This window comes from Cucurbita moschata, unplaced genomic scaffold, assembly GCF_002738365.1.
Source record: "Cucurbita moschata cultivar Rifu unplaced genomic scaffold, Cmos_1.0 Cmo_Scf00011, whole genome shotgun sequence".
Lineage (NCBI taxonomy): Eukaryota > Viridiplantae > Streptophyta > Magnoliopsida > Cucurbitales > Cucurbitaceae > Cucurbita > Cucurbita moschata.
The window spans coordinates 128,338-149,491 of record NW_019268527.1 but is presented as its reverse complement, the minus strand read 5'-3'; the positions used below and the strand labels follow the sequence as shown (position 1 = coordinate 149,491).

At 35.3% G+C, this 21,154-nt stretch overlaps 3 protein-coding genes across 4 annotated transcripts; 2 read left to right on the top strand and 1 right to left on the bottom strand.

The window, feature by feature from the left end:
• The first annotated feature begins 1,829 nt into the window (after window positions 1-1,829).
• LOC111449512 (serine/threonine-protein kinase D6PKL2-like) lies at window positions 1,830-4,831 on the top strand. Its single transcript, XM_023089428.1, has 3 exons — window positions 1,830-2,040; window positions 2,480-3,474; window positions 3,762-4,831. Exons 2-3 carry the CDS (start codon window positions 2,606-2,608, stop codon window positions 4,639-4,641), a joined length of 1,749 nt encoding a protein of 582 aa, XP_022945196.1. The 5' UTR covers window positions 1,830-2,040; window positions 2,480-2,605; the 3' UTR covers window positions 4,642-4,831.
• A 5,203-nt stretch (window positions 4,832-10,034) lies between these two features.
• Window positions 10,035-13,098, top strand: LOC111449220 (phosphatidylinositol/phosphatidylcholine transfer protein SFH11-like). 2 transcript variants are annotated; one of them, XM_023089022.1, is made up of 11 exons: window positions 10,035-10,262; window positions 10,352-10,380; window positions 10,810-10,893; window positions 10,974-11,027; window positions 11,111-11,188; window positions 11,488-11,541; window positions 11,646-11,705; window positions 11,785-11,832; window positions 12,037-12,138; window positions 12,243-12,323; window positions 12,494-13,098. In XM_023089022.1, the coding sequence occupies exons 1-11, from the start codon at window positions 10,208-10,210 to the stop codon at window positions 12,749-12,751; spliced, it is 903 nt and encodes a 300-aa protein (XP_022944790.1). In that variant the 5' UTR covers window positions 10,035-10,207; the 3' UTR covers window positions 12,752-13,098. The 2 variants fall into 2 exon arrangements, with proteins under 2 accessions (XP_022944790.1, XP_022944789.1); XM_023089021.1 differs by having other exon boundaries at window positions 10,036-10,262; window positions 11,785-11,880.
• A 341-nt stretch (window positions 13,099-13,439) lies between these two features.
• On the bottom strand, window positions 13,440-15,800 carry LOC111449788 (WEB family protein At1g12150-like). Its single transcript, XM_023089830.1, has 3 exons — window positions 15,629-15,800; window positions 15,314-15,543; window positions 13,440-15,202 (listed from the first exon to the last, which is right to left on the bottom strand). The coding sequence occupies exons 2-3, from the start codon at window positions 15,494-15,496 to the stop codon at window positions 13,742-13,744; spliced, it is 1,644 nt and encodes a 547-aa protein (XP_022945598.1). The 5' UTR covers window positions 15,497-15,543; window positions 15,629-15,800; the 3' UTR covers window positions 13,440-13,741.
• Between the last annotated feature and the right edge of the window lie 5,354 nt (window positions 15,801-21,154).

Below are 21,154 nucleotides of genomic sequence, written 5' to 3'. Positions count from 1 at the left end.
GATTAAAAAGAAAGATTCAGAGTAGTTAATCTCATTGATTGGTAAAGTGTTTGACTAAGAGTGAGAGCGGGAGCAACGTGCGACAGCAAACGACTAGCAACATGCGAATGAACACGATCAAGAGAGGTGTGGCGTGGCATGTGATTGCTGCAAGCCAAGCAACTTACGGCTACAAATGGGACAAGTGCATAAATCGAACAGAACTAGTTTGTTTCTCAAAAGGAGAAAATATATCAAACCTAAATCGATATCATATGTAAACGAACCCAACCCAACCGAACGCTTATAATTTAAGTCAGGTTGGTCAGTTTTTTTCGAGTTTTTGAGTTCGGGGAGATTTAGGAATTTTGTTTATGAATTAATAGTTTTATTTATTTTGTTTTGAAAGACTTATTTATTCTTTTTTTAAGTTTGATTAGATATTTTGTGTTTGCATTAGAAGAAATAGGATAATTAAATTTTTAAAAGATAAAAATTATTTTAAAATTCCGGTTGTCCTACCAAGCGTGTGCAGTTTTGAATATAACTATTTATACCAATTTTTTTATTAAGTAATTTATAAAAAAAGAAAAAAAAAAGAAGGGAAAAATCCAACTATTTAATATTACTGTAGATTTCGTAATTTATATCCTTTTAATTTCCAGAAATGGATTGCAAAAAAAAGTACATATTTTTAATGGATAACCAAAACAAACTACTTTCACTTGTGTCAAAATATAAATTACAAAATATCTCCATATTTCTATTATTTAAATTAATGTACAAAATTATAAATTCATCCTCCTTTTTTTTAAAAAAAAAAAAAAAAAAATCAAATTAGTCATAATAAAATTTTGAATTTTGAAAAATGTTAAAAAGATTTCTTTCGAGTTAGTTTTTTAAAATATTTGAAATATTTGCTAAAACCACCAAACTTCTCCATTTATATTCCTGCTGATAATCAATAAATTATTGGGATATGAAAATATCAATGAATGGAAAGTGAGTAAATTGAAAGATCAAAATATTTGTCTATAATTACAAATATAATATGTAATATTAAGTCGCAATGGAAGACAAATATTTAGATATTTATCTATAATAAAATATTAAATATGATAGATGTAGTAAATTATAATTTAGGATTAAATATCATTTTATAGTCCGCTCAAATTTCAAAATTTTAAAAAACTATTTTTATAGTTTAAAAATATAGGTTTGGTTTTAATTTTTTTTTTAAATAACAAGATATTTATAAGCTTAATTTTTAAAAGCTAAAAAATTTTGATTGGGACTTAAAATTTTTTGGTGTTAAATATGTTGTATTTCAAAATTTTAAAATTTTAAGATCCTATTAAAGTCAAAATTGAAAGTAGAATTCAATAAAATTTTTAATTTATTCTAAATATTAAATATGCTAAAAACCTAATCAATACTTTTTAAAAATTAAAAGGCTTAATAATAATTAAAAAAAATTTAAGGATTTTTTTTTAAGGTTGACAAGAAAAAGAAAAAAAGAAATGGAAGGATTAAAGTTATAATTGGAATGGAAATTAGAGGAAAGGAAGTAAAAAGAAATTGGAGTTAAAAAGAATAGAAAAGAAAGGTAAAAAGAGTCTCTTTTGTGAAGGAAGGGAATTGGATAAGTGAAGTTTATAGGCCCCATGATATCTTTATGCATAAACTGGATAGAAAGAAATAGAAAAGGAAAAGAAAAAAGAAAAAGAAAAAAGAAAAAGAAAAAGAAAAAGAAAAAGGGAAGCTTTTTAACAAAGGGAGGAGAGAAACGAAGGGTTTGGTTAATAATGATTTCACTCACAGAAATGGTGGGCTTTGGTTTGGAGGCATGACAGACAGCTGCTGGACATCAGTCGTTTGGTGATTCGGACCCCTTTAGTTCCTGGACAAAATACCGATGCTGAATTATTGCCTTTCTCAAAAACCCCTCTCCTTTTTAGCTTTGACTCTCTCTCTCTCTCTCTCTCTCTCTCTCCATTGTCAAGGACTCGAGCTCTGCACCAAAACCAACCCCGCTCTCTACCACGATCCCCTTCAATTTGGGTATTCTTCTCTCTTCTTCTTCTTCGTTCTGCTCTTGATTTCCCCTCTTAATCCTTTGCTTTCTTCTTCTTCTTCTTCTGGTTTTTGCATCTGGGGTTGCGTTTTTCTCTTGGATCTGTTCTGGGGTTTCACTGATTAAGCTTGAGGGTTTGATTTCAAGATCTGGGGTTTCTTTTCTCTTTCCCCCCACCCTTTTTGAAACGGTTTTAGGTTCTGAGTTGATTCTAGTTTGTTGGCTAGGGTTCTTGAGGACTTCTGTACTGTTACTGAGTGTTTGAATCTGTCTGAATCCTTGGTTTCTTGTTTTGTTTCTGTCTGTTTTCATGTTTTTTCTTCACTTATTCATTGTCTTGTCTGTGATATCTGCTTTCTGCTTTGTCTCTGACTGAATATTCATCTTGATTTTGCTTTGCTAAATCCTTGGATGACATGTTCTTAGGACATCGTTCTCTGGATGGAAGACCAAAAAGACAGACAGGAGAGCTCTTGATAGTGTGTGCTGAAGCTGCTGATTAATGAATTTTCTCAAATCTGGTTTGTTCTAAAGCTCTTTTTGTTATCTCTGATGGCCTCAAAGACGAGTTTGAAACCTTCTGCAAAGCAAACTAAGGGGATAACCACTGTTAAATCGACTGATGCTAGTGATCTTAAATCCTTACCTTCAGTTGTTTCTGGAGGAGATGTATCAAACTCAACACACAGATTCTTGAATCATTCTGCTTTGATTGATTCATCGAAAACCAAATCCTCTACTTTGAATCCTAAAGAATCTACTGAGTCTTGTAATCAGGAAGTCAATGAAAATTCCTTGAACTCTATAGATCTTGAGAAGAAAACATCTGAATGTGGGAGTGGGAAGGATAGTTCTGCTTCTGCCAAAGTCAATGATGGAACAAACAGTCTTGCCAAGACTAGTGGGAGCGCGAAAGTTAGTGACCGTGTTGAGATGGTCGAAAGTGGTAAGAGTAGTATATGTCGAGGAAGTACGAGTAGCGATATCAGTGATGAAAGCACCTGTAGCAGCTTTAGTAGTAGTATCAGCAAGCCTCACAAATCAAATGACTTGAGATGGGAGGCTATCCAAGCTGTACGTGCAAGGGATGGGATGTTGGGATTAGGCCATTTTAGACTATTGAAGAGACTGGGTTGTGGCGATATCGGAAGTGTCTACTTGTCGGAATTGAGTGGCACTAAGTGTTATTTTGCAATGAAGGTTATGGACAAAGGGTCTCTGGCTAGTCGGAAGAAGTTGCTTCGTGCTCAGACCGAAAGAGAAATATTGCAGTCTCTTGATCATCCATTCCTTCCTACATTGTATACACATTTTGAGACTGACAAGTTCTCATGCTTGGTGATGGAGTTCTGCCCTGGGGGAGACTTACACACTCTAAGGCAGAGACAGCCGGGGAAGTATTTTCCCGAACAAGCGGTGAAGTATGTTCGATGCTTCGAACTCTATGAATGTCTCTTTCAATTTTGTTGACTTGCATATAGTGGTTCAATTCCTTTTGATTTCCCATGATTCCATAGACTACCAGCATCATTTCTCTCTTTTGGAGAGATAGTGGCCCCTGTTTTACAAGTAGAAGAAACAGTTAATACATGTGATTCTATGATAATATTAAGCTTTGAGCATAAGACAGCATTACATTTCTAAGGTTTAGTCTTACATGTTAGAAGACCTGCATAAAGCTTATTAATGGTATGATATTTTGGTGCAGATTTTACGTAGCGGAGGTCCTCCTAGCACTCGAGTATCTTCACATGCTTGGGATTGTATATCGGGACCTTAAGCCCGAGAATGTTCTTGTGAGGGAAGACGGACACATTATGCTTTCAGACTTCGATCTTTCCCTAAGATGTGCTGTTAGTCCAACATTAGTGAAGGGCTCATGTTCTGAGTCCGAATCCTTACGAAAGAATTCAGCTTACTGTGCCCAGCCAGCTTGTATCGAGCCTTCCTGCATCCAGCCATCCTGTGTAGTTCCCACGTCGTGTTTTACTCCCCGACTTTTCTCTAGCAAGTCAAAGAAGGATAGAAAACCCAAGACTGAAATAGGTAACCAGGTAACACCATTGCCAGAGCTGATTGCAGAGCCGACGGAGGCGAGGTCAATGTCATTTGTTGGTACACATGAGTACTTGGCACCCGAGATCATTAAAGGCGAAGGTCACGGAAGTGCTGTCGACTGGTGGACTTTTGGAATCTTCCTATACGAACTGTTGTTTGGTAAAACTCCTTTTAAAGGATCTGGGAATCGGGCGACGTTGTTCAACGTCGTTGGTCAGCCATTGCGGTTTCCAGATTCCCCAGTTGTCAGTTTTGCTGCAAGGGATCTCATCAGGGGATTGCTCGTCAAGGAACCACAGCATAGGTTAGCTTACAAAAGAGGGGCAACTGAGATCAAGCAACACCCGTTCTTTGAAGGTGTTAACTGGGCGTTGATACGATGTGCTTCGCCACCAGACGTACCGAAGCCTGTTGAGATCGAGAGGATACCATCACCAGCACCTCCAGTCAGTGGAAAAGCAGTGATGGCTACCAGACCTGCTCCCGATTCCAAATCATCTGATAATTATCTCGAGTTTGATTTCTTTTAGTAAAATATGGTTCACGCCACAGACAGACACAGACACGTTCCTCTCGGAAGATGGGTTCAAATCATTCTGCCTGTTCATGATGAAGTCGAAGAAGTAAAGTTATTGATAGATGGGTTGATGAATTGTACTTGTTTTTGCCTGTCAACGATTTCAATTTTCACTTTGCATAAGTTATTGTATGTACCTTTTGACATCTAAAGCTTCAGTACAGTTCACTGTAAAGTGAATTCAAGGCTGTCTGTTAACGTAACATCAGTGGATCAGGAGACATGAAGATGATGTTCTCCAAGAGAAGAAACCACTGATGTTCTTGAATTGGATGTTGCTGTTGCTGCTGCTGCTGCTTACATTCGGAGATGAGGGAATATACGACCAAGGAGGACAACTCACTCATTTCGTAGGTGGATTCCTTTCCTTCATATATGATTTTCACATCACAGAAATCTTCGTATTTGTTAGAAACCACGACCTCCACATTGATATGATATTGTCCACTTTGAATATAAGCTCATAACTTTTCTTTTGATTTCTTCAAAAGGTCCCGCACCAATAGAGATAACTTCAATACTTATAAACGCAATCATCATGAGATTTGGGTTTTGAAACTGATGATTAGGTTGTTTGTTGAGAGAGAGGAGACAGAACCTGGGTTTGATGCTCCCTACTAGATCAAGAATTGCCAATTGGCCTGCATATCATTCTCAATCATCACAGCCCTTCACCTTAACCTGTAAAAAGTTGGTGACATTGTCAAATTGTTCACAAAATCGAACTGAAATGCACAGAACGCAATCTTATCTACCTGAGCAGAGCATTCATCAACAAACTTCTGAAACATTCCCACTTTTAATTGCCATTAAATTGCTTAAAATCAGTTTTGTTTCGCATCAAATTCTACTGATTCTAGGGTTCTAGCAGAACGGAAGAAAGCTATTTTAAATCTGAAAGAAACAGAGAGAGAGAGAGGACATACACATGGGCCGGGGAAAAACTAGACGGTAGAAGATTGGTAAAACTGCGAAATCGAGATTCCATTGTAAGTCGTCCATACTGGAATCGATGTTATCGCCGATCCCGACGTAAACGCAGGGGTTCGATTTGCGAAAATTGAAGGAAACCAATTTTCCTCGACCGCAATCCCTAGCTCGATCTCGAACAACTCGCTCCATTTCTCCTCTTCATTCTTGCTTAAGCTTCGATCTAATTGGAAAATCTTCACCGGCGAAGTAGTGCTTCCTCGTCGATCCTTGATCTTCAGAACAAATACCTCCTTCCAGCAACAGAAATTGCTCAGTGGAAGCCAGTACGTTGGAATTCCACTTTTGAAATTTCTCAGTTGTTTTCCTTTTCTGCTGAAAACGATAAGATCCACTACCAAAATCAAAGAAATAAGAACAGCGACTACGGAATCTAGAACAGAAAGGCATGAACAGCGACGAGGAAACTGAAAATTTGCAGTCCAATTTGTATGCGATTTACTGATTACTTGATTTCATTATGCCGTCTACTCTCATCTACCATTAATGCGGGATTTAAGCTTCTAACGTACAAGAATTGAGCATTAAAGCAATTGATCTAATACTGGTTTTGAAGATTGAGTCAAGCCAGCAGCCCGGATTTGACATCATAGCCGAAACCTCTCTTCCGGTAAAGCTGCAATCTGCTTGCATGTTAAAAGGATCACCTATGGGATAGGTACATGTATACATATACGAGTACATATATATGATAGTTCTTTAATTCATATTTAATTAGGCCCATGATTTTAATCTATACACGAATCATATTATATTAGGTGCATTGTTTTTTGATAATGAATAGGATTGGAGAATGTCATGTGTGTACACACACGAATGCTAACATGGGTGGAATATGTAAGAAAACAATTTTAGCATTTTTTAGAGGTGTACATTCAACCCGACAACCGAACAACTCGGACCATCCGAACCTGAACTAAAGGGTTGGGTTTGGTTGGGTTGGATTAGCTTTTCGAGTTGGTTTGGGTTCATTTTTCTGAACCCGAACTGACTCGGTTCAGTTTCGTATTCATAGGCAAAACCCTCGAGTTGACTCAAGCCAAATAAAAATATATAAAATATACTTAAAACTTAACATAGTGATGGGTTTGCTACTTTGTCCTAGTTTAGAACACTCACACTTGAATTCAACCCAATCAAATACATTAATTAATTTATTATTTTTATTTTTAATAACCTATTATATGAATAATTATAGATTGACTTGGATTTGTTGGTAAACTCTTAATTATCTTTTATGTTAGACTGTATTCGAATAATTATAAATTGTGGATAGATTTTTTTTTTTAACAACTCGACAATTCAATCCGAACTCAACCCAAAAATAGAAGATTGAGTTACTAATACAACCGACTCGAACTTTTGAGTTAACCCAACTTGTACCATGTACACCCCAATTATTTTTTTGACGCGTTGGCCAATAATGCACCATTAAAAAGCTGACTTTTCTGCCTTCTCATTTGGAATGCATATCTTAGTTTTATTCTTTACGAATTGTAAACTTTGACGGAGAAACTCTCCCTCTACCCTAGAAGTCGTGATATGGGTCTTATTTCTTTCCCTTTACAAAATAGAGAGGAACAATATTGCTGAAGAAGTTGAGGGGAGAAGAGGTTTGTATCGACTAGATCGAGAGTAAGTTTGGAGCGTTTTTTAAAAAATTCATAGAGGTGAGTCCTAACTTTGTGTAGAGTGAACCAAATGCTCTGAGGATAAATCCTAAACCTTCATGGTCGATATGTCTACATTTTTTTAATGAAAAAACTATCGTAAAATAATGGTTAAAACACTTGAACATGACCTTAATTTAGCACTCAGTGCATCGATTACGTGATTATGCAAGGCCCAGTAGATTAGAGGAAAAAGTGTCACCCTGATCTATCATCTGCCAATCTGCATAGTGTAAGTGCGGTCCCCTACCACTCAAAGCATAATTATCATTTGAGTTCATCTGGTGAAGCACTAGTAGTCTCCACATTGTTGCCATGAAAAGGGGGTGTTTTCCGTGGGTACTACACATGTCATGATAGACCCATAAGCATAATCTAGAGGAATATGAGATATACGATAGTCAGCAAACATAGTTACCAATGAGTCATGCAACCGAGCACATATGAACATGGCTAAGTCCCCAAGTACATAGTCAACCTGCTTATTTTTATTATTTTTATTAATTTAAATAGAGAAAACTTTTATCAGACATAAATTAAATTTGGAGGGGTAAGAAATAAAATAATTATATATAAATATAAAAATAAAGAGAAAGTGGGTTGGAGACACGTGTACCCCAGAAAAGGGGTCTGTGGAGGGTAAGTTGAAGAGTCCAGAAACTACAAAACTAAAATAGAATTTGAAGAAACGAAGCAGCCATTTTGACGTTGAATTCAAATCACCAAAAAGGAAAGGTCTAATTTTGTAAATAAATAACTCATTAAAATGTGGGCCCCTCCTATCCGCTCATATTATTATTATTATTCTTCTTCTTATTATTATTATTTTCTTTTATTTTCTTTTATTTTCCCTCCCTTTGACATGTTTGCCCATCTTGATTCCTTTTAATTATGTAAAATTCATCATATCTCCACCTTTAAAAAAAACTTTTTACTGGTTTTTTTTGACATTTTGTATTAAATTGGAATATCTTATTATATTTTTTTATTTTTACTTTATCTTCACTTTTCTAAAATATATATATTTTTTATTTTTTTATTCACTAATCAATATAAAATATATGTACATAGAATTGGTAGAATATTTGACCTTTTATCGCTAAATTGTATATATGAAAAATTTAAAAATAATGGAATGTTTTACCATTCAAAAACGATAAATACTTTTATTTCTTTAAATTATACCCGGATTGATAACCAATCTAAATATTTACTCATATTTAAAAAGTTCGAACATTTTAAAATTTTAAAATATACCCATAAATTTTAAAAATAATATTAATACTCTTTACCTTTATACAAAAGGTTCATTTTTTTAAAATCATCTATCAGCAGTTTATCGATTATTTCTTAATTTTTTTTTAATGTTACTTTTATAAAAATTTTATATGTATTTTTGGAATGTGGTACTATAGATAAAAGTATTTTTGAACTTTTTTAAGAGTTCAAGGGTATTAAATAAAATATTAATAATTTTCTTCCAAACAAAAAATATATTTTGATTTTTTTTTTTTTTTTAGTTTAAGAGTATTTTTTTTAATTTTTTATTATTTATTTTTTCAATTTGATTGTATTATTAAAATTTTTGAATTTAGGGATATTGGGAGACACAAGTATATTTTTATTAATTTAGAGTATGATATTTTAAAACATTTTATTTTTATTTTGAAATAAAATTTAATTTAATCATTTAGGATAGTTTTATATGGAAAATTTAATATGGGTCCAAATAGGTCATTACTGGAAGTTTAAACAAATGTTTATGTTGGCATATATTGATTTAGATTTTTGTTAATTATTTTTTAAAATAATTAAAGTGATTAACTAAAATGATTATTTATACATAATTCAAACATTAATATAGAATCTTAGAAAATTTGAAAACTAAAATAGAGAATACGGTGTAATGTTGAAATTTTGATAAAAAAATTATTAATGACTTTGACTAAAATTATTCCCTTATTATTTTTTTCTTGATTGGTAATATGAACTAAAATAGAATCTCGAAAATTTATAATGGGAAATTTTTATTTATTGATTGATTTTAACAAATTAAATTTATTATAATTAAACCAAATGTAATAATAATAAAAAAAAATCTTATTTATATATAGAAAAGTCATTTTAAACTATAATTGAGTAACTTAATTATTTTGTAGATTGATAGAACATGTATTTTGAGAAATTAAATGAGATTATAAAAATTGTTTATATGAAAATTTAAAAATACTTTAAAACTTTTTTTATAAAATTTAAAAATATTTTTACCATTAATACCTCATTTTTTAAATATTTATGAATTTTTATCAGTAACATCAACCGTTGGGAAAATAAGTTTTTTTGTCCATGTATTAATGGTAAAAAAAAGTGAATTATTTTTAGAAAATTAATAATAGAAATGAATTTTAAAAAATAACATTAAAAATTTGGAATATAATAAAACTTTTTTTTAATGATATATTATTATTAAAAGTTGAATATAAAAAGTGTGGGTCGAAAAATCTATTAGAGGTATTTTTTAAATTTTTTTTAAGAGTAGAATATTTTGAGAGGAAACCACGTCCTTCTCTCTCCTCTGACTCGCAGAGAGAGAGAGGACATGGCGTTGACCTGCCGCTGTGTAGACGGGTCTGTTTCCCTTCCCTTTCCTCTTCTCAGTCTTTAAATGCAACGACGGTATTTGTCCTCTGTACTTATATCATGTAAGGAGTCGCAACAACACAAATTTCCATTTTCTTTTCCATTTTTTTTTAATTTATTCAAAATTAAATTCCAGTGAAGAACAAACACCCAATTTCTCTGTTCTTTAATTCATATATGCTGGGATAGAGCATTCTGAAGAGGAAGAAGGAAGACGAAATGGAGGTCCGTTCTGAGGAGGCGATCCGCCAGCTTCAAGCTTTGATGGATCACGGTTAGCGCCTAATTTTTCTTTCTTCTTCTCCACTCATTTAACTTTTGTTTTTCTCTCTTTTTTTCAATCGTGTTTTTGTTTAATGCCAGTTGAGGAGCGATTGATGTGCACTTTTCAGGTTCGCATTCTCTTTTTCCCCTGTTTTTTGCTCCGATCTGTGTGTTTTCTGCGAGTTTCCTGTTCTTGAAGTGGATTTCTGCTTCCCCCTCCCCCAATCCCATGAGCTTGAAGAAAGGGAAGGTTTAGTTTCAATCATCCTTTCCTGGAATTTGTTGTTTCGAGAGATTTGTGACTCTGTTTGTAGCTTTTTTCGTGATTCGAACCTAGAATCGTTCAAGTCATTGTGAAAGATTCAAGAAATTGGGGTCTAGGGTTGGGTAAATTGTGGGATGGAACTCAAACTGTTAATCAGCCTGATGAACTTATCCTGTTTTAAATGGATTTAAGATATGAGTTTTCCTTTTCTTCTCAGGATGACTGGTTTGTGTTTATTAAGCTATTTTATCAAGTATAAACAGCTCAGAATGATCTCTATGTATGGTTGTAGAATGTTCATCAAGGCTATCTAGCTGAAACGTTGGAGCGATTTCTGAAGGCGCGAGATTGGAACGTTAGCAAAGCCTACAACATGGTTAGACATGGTTTACTATTATTCTTACAGTTTGAATCCATATTTTGTGTTCATCTTGATGTACTTTTATGATATTGCAGCTGCTAGATTGCTTAAACTGGCGAGTAGACAATGAAATCGACATGATGTTAACAGTAAGTGTTTATCCTGCTTAGCTGTTGAACTTGATCATGGTCCCCCAAGTTCTTGTTGGATTCATCGATTTCTCTGTCTGCAGAAACCCATAATTCCTGTTGACGTTTACAGAGCGGTTCGTGATTCTCAGCTCATAGGACTTTCAGGTTATTCAAGAGAGGTGCATACTAAAGTTCTTCTTGTTCTGAAAACTTACCGAGTTAAGTTAGAGCACGCGATTGAAATATCGAAAACTAGAGAAAATGAATGAAAGCGATCATCCAGGAAACTTGATGTGATCTCCATGAACGTCGAAAGGCTTTATTAGTATCGAAAAAGCTTACAAATGAAAGGAAGTTAGCTTATAAATTAAATCACTAACAAACTCAACTAAAAGTTACAAATAACTACAACACTTTTCGTCCATGCTTGTTCATACTTTTTCGTTTCTATGAGTAATTTTCTGCTCGTTTCCTCTAGGGCCTACCAGTCTTTGCCATTGGTGTTGGACTCAGCACATTCGATAAAGCGTCTGTGAGTATTGTTATGGAATATATGGTTTTGTGCTGACAAACCATCTACTGCATATTAAGAAGTGTCATATTCGGGTTTTTATTCTTCATTTGTTTCTGTTTCAGGTTAACTACTACGTTCAGTCACACATTCAAATTAATGAATATCGGGATCGTGTAATCTTGGTGAGCTATAGAGTTACAAATCTTATCTATGCTCCCGTAGGCATTGCTGCCCTGTATTGACCTTCATACGTTTTTGTAGCCTTCTGCATCGAAAAAGTATGGGCGGCCTATTACAACTTGTGTTAAGGTATTAGATATGACCGGTTTAAAGCTATCATCACTGAGCCAAATTAAGGTAAAAACATGTGAACGTAGTCGGGTTCAAGCTTATTTTTCCTTTGGAACGATGACTCAGAGTTCGGAAAAAACTTTCTTGACTACCTGATTCGATTCTTCGTGGAACTTGTGAATTCTTTGATTTTCAGCTGCTATTTGCACTCCCATTTTGCAGTTATTGACAATCATATCAACCATCGACGACTTGAACTACCCGGAGAAGACAAATACATATTTCATAGTAAACGCCCCTTACATATTTTCATCTTGTTGGAAGGTAAGTCGATATATGGTTGGTCCGTAAAATTTTACTTCCAAGTTTTTAACACAACTCCTCTGAATTAACTTTTAAACAATGGGTGCGATTTGTATCTCTTGTAGGTAGTCAAGCCTCTGTTGCAGGAGAGAACTAGGAAAAAAATACAAGTTTTATCAGGCAGTGGAAGAGATGAACTGCTGAAGGCAAGTTGATTTTGATTATTGCTAATGGAAGTACAAATTTCTCATGTTCGATATAATATAGATTTAATTTCGATGAAAACGAACTGGGTTCGAATTATATACTGCCTGTGTGATTCAATATCTTTGATTCATTATCGTTCAATAACACAAGGAGGTCGAATTTTTTATAGATAATGGACTATTCGTCTCTCCCACATTTCTGCAAAAGAGAAGGCTCGGGATCATCGCGTCATTCATCTGATGGAGATGAAAATTGCTACTCTTTGGATCATCCCTTTCATCAACAACTCTACAACTACATCAAGCAACAAGCGGTGCAGGAATCTTCGAGACCGATCAAACAGGGATCTGTTCATGTAAGTCTACCTGAACCACCTGCAGATGGAGCTGAAATTGTTAAAACCATTGAGTTAGAGTTGCACAAGTAGGGGAATAGATTAGGCAGCCTAAAAATATGAAAACCAAGGTAATAGAGATGACGACTCCGTCTACGGCTTGAAGCAACAGAAACCTAACTCTATGCATTTCAACAAGACGTCGATGGCTGCAGGACCGAAGTTCATTTTGGAAGCCCTGCCTACGACATTAACACGACATAGCTAATGTACTACTACTATTTTGCATTTGGCAATAGGTCCCAAGATAATATATTGTATGTAATTTCACATATAGGCTGACTAAGTAGGATTGTCCTCTAGTCATTGTTCTTTAGTTAGCTCCCTGTTGCGCAGGCCATTTCATGTCTATTGATATAATAAATATGTTCTTCACATCTTGATTTGTGTATCTGATATCCTACGTTAGTCGGGGAGGAAAACGAAACACCCTTTATAAGGGACGTGGAAACCTTTCCATAGGGACGTGGAAACCTTTCCATAGCAGACGCGTTTTAAAGACGCCTTGAGGGGAGAGGACAATATCTACTAGCGATGGGCTTGGGCCGTTACAGTTAACTCTTTTTTAGCTCAAATTTGACTGTTTTCGTGTTGGTAGCATCAAAATATGTTATTGGGCATAGATCGGTGGAGTTTCCAACTTTAGTAGAACATGAGGTTCAGATTTTGTTTGATGGGTTCTGTTTCTTTCTCACCATCCCTTTAGAATCTCAAGAATATATTTGCTTAAATGTGCACCTGCTATGTCTTTCATTTTACAGCCATTGATGCGTGAATATACACAAAGCTTGTGGAAAGATATAAAATAGGGGCAATGCTTAAATCTATGCCAACCATTTTTGATGATGATGGCAAAATGTGACTTGCTTCTATTCCTAGAAGAATCCAACGTTTTCGATCATTCAACGAGATGCTCGGAAATCAGGTTTGGCTTTAGATCCTGAAGCTGCTTTGACCTTTTTTAGAGTTGAAATTCTACTTTTTATAGCACTTTTTTGGTTTTGAAAGCTAGAAATGAATATGTCAAGAAGTAACTTGAGGTGCCATCTTTTGTTCCTCTTGTCGCCAACGCTGGAGTTCGCCTTCTATTACCATTTTTGCCGACTCGGCCATCTCTGCACCCTTTAACGCCATATTTGTTGCTATCTTGATCTCCTCGATCGCTTTTAAGTTAGCCTCTAGCTTTTTCATTGCTTCATTTTGCCTTGCAGTGATTACCTCGACCTCGGCAATGCTGTTTGCCTCTTCCTTTTCTGCCAATATTTTCGATTCTTTCACCCTTCTGCTCAACGATTCGAACTCGTCCACTGTTATTTTGATTTCGGTCGATTTATCGCTATGTTTTGCATCTATACTCTTCATCTCATCCAGAGCTTTCTTCTCTGCTGTTTTTGCTTCTTCAGCCTCTTTCTGTACAATCTGTAGTTTGCTTTCTGCTTCCTGTATGAAGCTTCTGCTATCGTCTGCTATTCGCTTAAGCTCGGCTGCTTCTTGCTTCATCTCTAGAGCTTCTTGCTTTGCCATTTTAGCTTCAGATAGAAGTTGTTGAAGCTTCAAGCTCTGTTGTCTTCTGTCTTCTAACATCTTTTCTTCTCTATCAAGCTTCTTATTCAGCTCCTCTCTCTCCCTCTTCACAGTCTCCACTTCTCGTCTCAACGAACCAACGAAGCTCCGAAGAGAGCTTTCTTGTTCGGAAACTTGTTGCAGAGTCCGAGCAGCTTCGTTAAGCTCCACCGTCAAGGCTCGAACAGTTTTCATTTCAGAAGCATGGATTTTCTTCATCTTCTCTTGCAGAACTTCGATCTCTGCTGTCGTTTCTTTAAGCTTTTCCTCAAGAGAAATGGTCATTTGTGGATTGATTTCATTCTTCAGAATCATCAAATTCCTCGCTGCTTCTTCTTTAGCAGTCTTGTACTCATTGAAATACACTTCTTTCTCTGTCAGAATCTTAACATGGTCTTCTTGTGCCTCGATCGAAACCTGCTTTAGCTGTTCGATTTCTTGTTGCGTTTCAGCAATTTGCTTTGAAAGTTCAACCAACCGATCGCTGTTGAGTTTCGCCGATCGTTGCGCCTCAGCAGCTAGCTGTAAGGCAGCCATCTTCCCCTCCAATGCTGCATCAAAATCCTGGCGGATTTTCGTTAGCTCCTGCTTCGAAGCGTCGAGTTCAGCTACGATGATCGCGTACTCAGTTCTCGCATAATCAAGCTCCTGTTTCCAAGCGCAGCCACTGCTAGTGTCTGGTTGTTTAGTGATCTCGAGCTTCTTGGACTGGAGTTCGACAACTTCAGCAGCGTCCATTGTAGTTTTCATCGACTTGTTGACAGAAGAAAGCTTCATAGTGAGATCTTCCAGCGTTCGTTTGGCGGTTTGGAGCTCGGAAAGCGCTTTAGATTTAGTCGCTTCGGAATTCTGAAGCTGTTGCTTGATCTTGCTAAGCTCCCTCTGAGCCAAAAGAAAGTCTGTTTCATTTTCCAATACATTCTGTTTGGAAGATGATACAAAATTCTATTAGGATCATTCAAATTCATCATTGTTCTTCAACATTCTTCAAATAATCTTATAAAAAAAAAAAAAAAAAAAAACAAGAAAAACCTCAGATGAAAGCTGCTTAGCCCTTCTAATGGTGCGCTTGTCCTTGGAAGAAACTGCAACCTCTCCAAACAAACTAACAGCTGCTTTCACAGATTGAAATGGTGCTCTTGTATCAATCTCCCCAACCTCTGTCTTTGAATTTGAAGACCCTTTTGGTTGTTCTTTGATTCGAATGTTCGCCATCGCCGTTTTCTATCTCTATATAATACTCCTCTTCGAGATCTTTCAACCTGCAAATTTACGAGGGATGAGGATAAGAATACCCAGAACGATGAACCTATGAACCTATGATCTGATAGAGGAAGACAATCTCACCGAGATTTATAGTGATTGAGCCATGTCCGAACCCGAATCCGTTGTTGAAATCTTGGTGTTGTTTAGTTTGAAATATAAGAATTTGAGGAAGGAACATGATTGATTATATATGGTTGGAGAGCTTTCCTCAGGTTCTTAGGTGTAGATAACACCCAATAACAAGAAAAAAACTCATTATAAATAATTAGGCAAACAAGAAAACAAGTTTTAAAGACTTTAGTCAAGAGTGTCCTATTGGGAGGCCAATGCTCCCTACGTTTCTCCTTCTTGTTGGATGTTTAAGAAGCTTAAAATAACTCACAAATTCCTACAAACTCTCCATTACCACAAATTTGTGTATGATTCTAAACCCCTCTTTTACCTGTCCACCCTTAATTAGCCAACTGATTTTGTGGTTCATAATCATTCATAAACATATTTTTGACTCATTTCAAACCATTTTAACTAAAAAAATTAACACTTTAATGCTTAAGTTCTCACTAAAAGAAGGAAAAAAATAAACTATAATCTTGGTAATGAAGTAAAATACATCATCAAAATGTATGTATTCAAATGAGCCATTACAAGAAGCCATTGACTATTGCAAAAGGTAAGAATTGAACTTGAAATTGATGTCATGGTTCACATAAGTTGACTTTTATATAAATGACGAAATCAGCTCAAACAAATCAAGTAAGTGACCTTATTACAGAATAGACTAGAAATTATATGAGTCAAACTCTTAAGGTAAAGAAAGAGTTATCATCGTTCTAATTAGCTCTTGGTTGAAATCAATTCGTTAAGTTAGCTTTATTTCTGAAAGTTTGCAAGGCCAAGAGCAAGGATGGAATTAAAACAACAATTTTTTTTTTGATATTTTTATTGAGCATAGAAGCTTAGCCATATACTCAAATCAAATTCAAAGAGAACCTTTGGGTACGTCTACAAAATCATTAATTAGATGCTAAATTTTGTAACGACTTGCTTCTCTCGAGATTCAAGCCACGAACTATTACATGCCAATATGGAAGGAACATGTTTAAATGCGTAAATAAATTGTAAAAATATGCAATTACAAAATGATCGCGCGAGAGTACATTTATAAAAGACATTGTATGAAAACTTATACAAATCCAAATGTCGGGGAAGAAAAATATGATTAGGATCTACTTGCTTTCTATAGTCGCACGACTCGAACACTCCCGCTATTGATTTGTTAAATTACGTTTCATATGAAAAAGAAACGTAGTATGCACATGAAAAAGAAATGTTTGGGACTAAACTTTAAGATCTAGAGCTCTTAATGAACTTATATAGGGTACTAAACTGTAATTACTCCTCACATGATGTAATGGATTGTTTTTCTACCGCTCGTATATAATTGTGTTGAAATGAAGGATGATAGTTTGTGTATCTGTGCTCTAGGTTCTTGATGAATGTTATCACCTTGTAGAGTATGTGTGACCGTCGGCTTGATTTATTAAACAATAACTTTAGGGATTTGAATATGTGATTTTTCCCGTGGAGTGTAATTAGTTGAGACAGAATAAGAATAGTGTGTGAGGATCAATTTGGATAGACAATAACCTAGGAGAGAACCTCTCAAGTAGTTCAAGCACATTAAAATGTAAGAGACTATTAGAGGGGGTAGCCCTAATGCTCCTGGCTGAACCAGACTCGAGGATTCGAAATTGAGAAAAGCTAGAGATGTCAATTAATGTCAAGACCACCAAACTTGCCTAGGGACCTAAAACGCCACCATGACAACCCTAGTAGACAAAGGTAACCTAGGCTGATGGCAACTGGTACAGTGTCGGCAGAACTTCCACTTTCCTTTTCACTTTAGTACGATATTGTTGAGCTTCGTAAGGCTGGTTAGGGACGTGTGACTTTATAGTTTGTTTAGCCTTTATTTTTGTTTAATTCTAAATAAAATCAAGCAATGCTTCCGCTACATGAGTAACGTCTATTCCCTTTGTGGGTGTTTTAAACTTAAGAGAATCTTGAAGTACCTTCTAGCACAACTCTCCTTCTCCAATCCCTTCGAAATTTTATTTCAAGAAGCTCTCACAAACTTTGGCCTTGTGTTTTAGTCATATCGAGGAAGATTTTATGGAGGAGATTCATCCATTAGAGGAGTGGAGCAAATAGATTAAAGGCCCGCCAAAACTTTCTCTATATTTGTTCAAGGCATGTTTGTTTAACCTTTAATTTTGTTTAATTCTAAGTAAAATCAAAGCTGATTCCAATGCTTCCTCTGCATGAGTAAAACGTTAATTTCTTTTAGTTGGTGTTTTAAATGTAAGAGAATGTTGGAGAATCTTCTAGCACAATAAAAAAAATGAAAAGGGAAATAAAATAATTGAAGATAAGAAAAATTTAGAATCTCAAGAAAAAAAAAGTGAAAATTTTGAACAATTTTATCACTTAATACTAAAGTGATAAGTCTACCACAACCAACTAAAATTTTCTATTGTAATTGTTAGGATTGCACAACAACACACACTCGATATAGATGAACACAAAGATAAGAGAGAGAAAATGCATGAGAAATACTAGTTAAAAGTTTATTGATGACTTCAATTATGTATACTAAGAGATAATACAAAAAGTACATTTTAAAAGCACAGTATAATATATGGTTCAGTTTACTATATATGATTTTATCAAATATAACCATCTACTGTATATATAACTATCTATCATATGTATCTTTACAAGCTTTTTATTATAAACAATTGTTTACTATATATTTTCCATATATAACTTTACTATGTATAACAATTGAATTAGTTATAAATAGGTCGCAAGCTCCATAACCCAACAATTCTCTCACTTGGAGGCAGATCCAGTCAACCAAGAATTTATTTCATTCTCAAACGACCATCAATATCTTCTCTGCACTATATCAATTGAGACTTTGTACAACCTCATTTTTTCAACATCAACACATTTTGTCAACATGTTTTCTGGATTATTTGACATTCTATCTTCTCCAAACACATCACCATCTTCCACTAACTTGCGAGTGAAATGGTATCGTCTTCTGATGTGTTTTGTCTTTGATAGACTGAGTTCTTCACCAACTGTATGACACTTTGACTATCTACATAAAAAATCTTCTCATGCTGCTTCTTGTCTAATTCTTTACATAATCTGTCATCAGTATCATTTCCTTTCCTGTTTTAGCTATTGCCACGTACTCAGCCTCAGTAGATGAAGGAGCAACACAAATCTGAATCCTAGACATCCAACTCATCTCATCATCCACGACTTGCTCCCACTTGGTTGTATCCTCCAACTATAGGGCATCACTAATGGGCTCTGGTTACTCTTCATTAGTCAACAACATATAATGTAATGAAGATACATACCTATCTAATACTCTGATACTTCTAGTTGATCCTCTCAACATCCGCTTAGGTGTCACTTGCTCCACCTCTAGAACCTCAGCAACAGTCTTAGAAGTTTCTCGAGTATTTACTACAACATCACTATGTGAATTGTTCTGTAGCTCAACTTCAACTCCCACTCGCTTTGTTGTCCCAGAACCTTTCTTGTCTTTGTCCTTGTACATGACATTTTCGTCTAAAGTCACGTTATAGTGTCTCAAGATTTTTTTTGTTCTTGACGTCCCAAAACTTGTACCCAAACATATTAGAATCATAGCCTATGAAGTAGCACTTTATAGCCATAACATCAAGCTTGTAACATTCTATGGATCAATACGAACATATGCAGTGCAACCAAAAGTTCTTAAGTGAGAGTACTTGAGTTCTTTTCCGATCCATACCTCTTTAGGCAACTTGAACCGCAAGGGTACTGACGATCCTCTATTTATCAAGTAGACTATTGAATTTACAACATCAGCTCAGAATGTCTTTGACAATCTAGAACGAATCCTCATACTCCTTGCTCGCTCATTCAATGTTTTGTTCATTCTTTCACCAACACCATATTGTCTTGCTTTACTTGGGAACTATCCTCGTTAATCTAATTCCCTCAGCTACACAAAATGTATTTTGACTTTTCGTATTCTTCTTCATTGTCAGACTTCAGGCATTTGATCTTCAAGCTAGTCTGATTTTCAACTTCAGCTTTCCACTTCTTAAAGGTGGCAAACACGTCTGACTTTTGTTTCAGAAAATAAATACACACCTTCCTACTGAAATCATCGTGAAGGTGACGTAGAACTTTGATCAATCAAGTGATGAAACTAGAGATGGTCCCCAAACGTCTGTAAGAATCATTTCGAATTGCACTTTCTTCGGTTCTATGGTATCGTTTGTGAAACTGACTCGTTTCTGTTTGTCATAATGTAGCCTCACAAGGACTCGTATCAACAAATTTCAGACCTTCTAAATCTCCTTTTCATTCATTTTACTCTCATATATCCAAGTTTCTTTGAGAGCTACCTTTCTTTGTTTGAGAGCACTACCAGAGTATACTTTCGCTGAGAGCTACCTTTCTTTGGGTCATTCCATTTAATTTTTCCCTTTCTGTCAACATTGAGTGCATAACTCTAATTTTATTTGGGTCATCCATTTACTTCTTCCCCTTTGGTCAACACGAAGAGCACTACTAGATGAATATCGACTACTCTACGTGGGTCTCTACTCTACCTTTGTTTGGGTCATTCCATTTACTTCTTTCCCTTTGGTCAACACTAAGAGCACTACCAGATGAATATCGACTATTCTACCTGGGTCATTCCATTTACTTCTTCCCCTTTGGTCAACATTGAGAGCACCAACAAATGAATATCAACTACTCTACTTGGGTCATTTCATTTACTTCTTCCCCTTTGGTCAACACTGAGAGCAAATGAATATCAACTACTCTACCTGGGTCATTCTATTTACTTCTTCCCCTTTGGTCAACACTGAGAGCACTACCAGATGAATAACAACTACTCTACCTAGGTCATTCCATTTACTTCTTCCCCTTTGGTCAACATTGAGAGCACTACCAGATGAATATCGACTACTCTACCTGGGTCATTCTATTTACTTCTTCCTCTCTAATCAACACTGAGAGCACTAACAGATGAATATCAACTACTCTACCTGGGTCATTCCATTTACTTCTTCCCCTTTAGTCAACACTAAGAGCACTACCAAATGAATCTCAATGAAATTTCTCGTTTGCGTATACTTTCGCTGAGAACTACTTCTCGAATTTCATCAAACTTCAGTTTCTTCTTGGATTTCATCAAATTTCAGTTTCTCAGATTCTCGAAAACTGTTGAATCTCCAATTTCTCATTTGCATATACTTTCGTTGAGAACTACTTCTCGAATTTCTTCATTAAACTTCAGTTTCTCAGATTCTCGAGAACTGCTGATTGTGGCAACAACTTTTCAATTTCTCAGTGAGAACTGTAAACTTCAATTTCTCATATCCTTAGTAACTGAAAACAATAGTATCCCACGACTCGAGAAAAAATGACATCAAAATCAAAGCTTTAATTTCATCTTTGAAATTATCGAACTCAGTTGACTTATATAACTATACCATCTATTATGTAGAACTATCTCCTTAACCACTC

Excerpts from the sequence above, each read along its gene's own strand:
- LOC111449512 (XM_023089428.1), top strand. The coding sequence starts at position 2,606 with ATGGCCTCAAAGACGAGTTTGAAACCTTCTGCAAAGCAAACTAAGGGG. Across the intron at positions 3,475-3,761 it reads TTTCCCGAACAAGCGGTGAA|ATTTTACGTAGCGGAGGTCC; the intron begins GTATGTTCGATG and ends ATTTTGGTGCAG.
- LOC111449220 (XM_023089021.1), top strand. The coding sequence starts at position 10,208 with ATGGAGGTCCGTTCTGAGGAGGCGATCCGCCAGCTTCAAGCTTTGATG. Across the intron at positions 10,381-10,809 it reads GATTGATGTGCACTTTTCAG|AATGTTCATCAAGGCTATCT; the intron begins GTTCGCATTCTC and ends GTATGGTTGTAG. Across the intron at positions 11,028-11,110 it reads AAATCGACATGATGTTAACA|AAACCCATAATTCCTGTTGA; the intron begins GTAAGTGTTTAT and ends CTCTGTCTGCAG.
- LOC111449788 (XM_023089830.1), bottom strand. The coding sequence starts at position 15,496 with ATGGCGAACATTCGAATCAAAGAACAACCAAAAGGGTCTTCAAATTCA. Across the intron at positions 15,203-15,313 it reads CTAAGCAGCTTTCATCTGAG|AATGTATTGGAAAATGAAAC; the intron begins GTTTTTCTTGTT and ends TCTTCCAAACAG.